Source organism: Diospyros lotus, chromosome 14, assembly GCF_014633365.1.
Source record: "Diospyros lotus cultivar Yz01 chromosome 14, ASM1463336v1, whole genome shotgun sequence".
Lineage (NCBI taxonomy): Eukaryota > Viridiplantae > Streptophyta > Magnoliopsida > Ericales > Ebenaceae > Diospyros > Diospyros lotus.
In genome coordinates, this window is record NC_068351.1 from 20,058,918 (window position 1) to 20,060,661 (window position 1,744).

At 45.5% G+C, this 1,744-nt stretch overlaps 1 protein-coding gene across 1 annotated transcript; it reads right to left on the minus strand.

Moving 5' to 3' along the window:
- Positions 1-651: 651 nt before the first annotated feature.
- On the minus strand, positions 652-1,488 carry LOC127790930 (uncharacterized). Its single transcript, XM_052320665.1, has one exon. It carries the CDS (start codon positions 1,486-1,488, stop codon positions 652-654), a length of 837 nt encoding a protein of 278 aa, XP_052176625.1.
- Between the last annotated feature and the right edge of the window lie 256 nt (positions 1,489-1,744).

The window sequence follows — 1,744 nt, forward strand, 5'->3', positions numbered from 1 at the left end:
CTTGATCCTTAATTGATAATATCCTGATCTTAGGTCAAGATTCGAGAAGACCTTGGCCCCTTGCAATTGATCAAACAACTCCTCGATTCTGGGGAGTGGGTACTTATTCTTGATCGTTATCTTGTTGAGCTGTCGATAATCGATACACATTCTCAGACTGCCGTCTTTTTTCTTGACAAAAAGTACTGGTGCTCCCCATGGCAACATACTTGGTCTGATAAATCCCTTGTCTAGCAATTCTTGAAGTTGGGTTTTTAATTCTCTCAATTCTGCAGGAGCCATTTTATACGGGGGTATCAAAACCGGGCCTGCTCCTGGTACGATCTCTATCGAGAACTCGATCTCTCGTTGGGGTGGTAGTTCAGGCAATTCTTCAGGAAAAACATCCCCGAATTCTCTAACGAGTCGTACTTCTTCGATCTTTAAGGGCTCCTTGCTTTTATCTTGAACATAAGCCAAGTATCCCTGTGCCCCTTGACGTAACAGTCTTTCAGCCTTCAGAGCCGAGATCCACTTCTGTTCACTTACCCTCCTTTGCCCTCGAAACTTGACGTTCAAGTCGCCGCTCTTGAGGTAGACTGTCTTAGCTTTATAGTCCAATATGGCGTTGTACTTAGTTAGGAAGTCCATTCCTAGAATCACATCAAAATTTTAAAATTCTAGAAGAATTAGATCCACTGGGAACTCAACTTCTCCTATTTGAATCTTTCTATCTTTGTACCCTGATGAAGTTTCTAGAGACTTCCCCATTGGGGTTGCGACAATCATTCGACAATTCAAATTTTTTGGTTTGTCCCCTACTATTTTAGCAAATGCATGCGAAATGAATGAGTGACTTGCACCTGAATCTATTAATGCATGCATGGGGATACCAGATAGAAACATAGTACCTTCAATTACTGTTGGATCCTCTGTCGCATCCTGTCGTGTTAGATGAAACACTCTTCCTTGATGTGCTCTGGCATTCCCGAACGTCCCTTGGGGTTGACTTATCAGTCGCAGCTTGGGACAGTCCTTTACGAAATGGCCCGTCTGCTGGCAGTTGAAACATGTAATTCCTTTCTTTGGGTAGTTCTGGTTGAGATGCCCTATTTCTCCACAATTATAACACCCCTTTGTCCCGAGCCAGCACGGCCTTCCAGGGTGCTGCTTCTGGCATTTTACGCATGGGGTACCAAGCTTGAATTTCGGCTTCTGGGGCTCCAGTTTCTTGCCGGCTCTATGACTGCTCCCCTGCTGAATTTCTCCTTGGATGGCGTCAATCCGGCTCAGGTTAGCCTCGGTGCTATAGGCTTGCAGTACCGCTTCTGCATAGGTCTGGGTACTTGCACTACTTAACGCCCTCTGAAGCTTCAGACTTAGTCCTCCCAAAAACTTCTGAGCCTTGATCCTTTCGTCTCCTTCGTAAATAGGCATGTATTGAATCAATCGACTGAAAGCGTCCTCGTACTGGGCGATAGACATGTCTCTGGTTTGTCTCAGCTCCATGAACTCTCTTTCTTTCTACATTCTTAAATTCAGAGGGAAGTACTTCTCGTTGAAGAGTTCCTTGAATCTTTCCCAAGTGACGTAAGGTGCCCTGGCTCGAGGGGTCATTGTTCTCTTGACTCATCTCCACCATCTGTCTGCCTCTCCTTGCAACATAAAGGTGGCACAATTAACTTTCTCTTCTTCCCTGCAGTGAAGGTGATCCAGCAACTTCTCCGTCTGCTCGATCCAAAATTCCCCTTCACTGGGGTCAGCA

Coding starts and splice junctions, on each gene's coding strand:
- LOC127790930 (XM_052320665.1), bottom strand. CDS start 1,488: ATGGAGCTGAGACAAACCAGAGACATGTCTATCGCCCAGTACGAGGAC.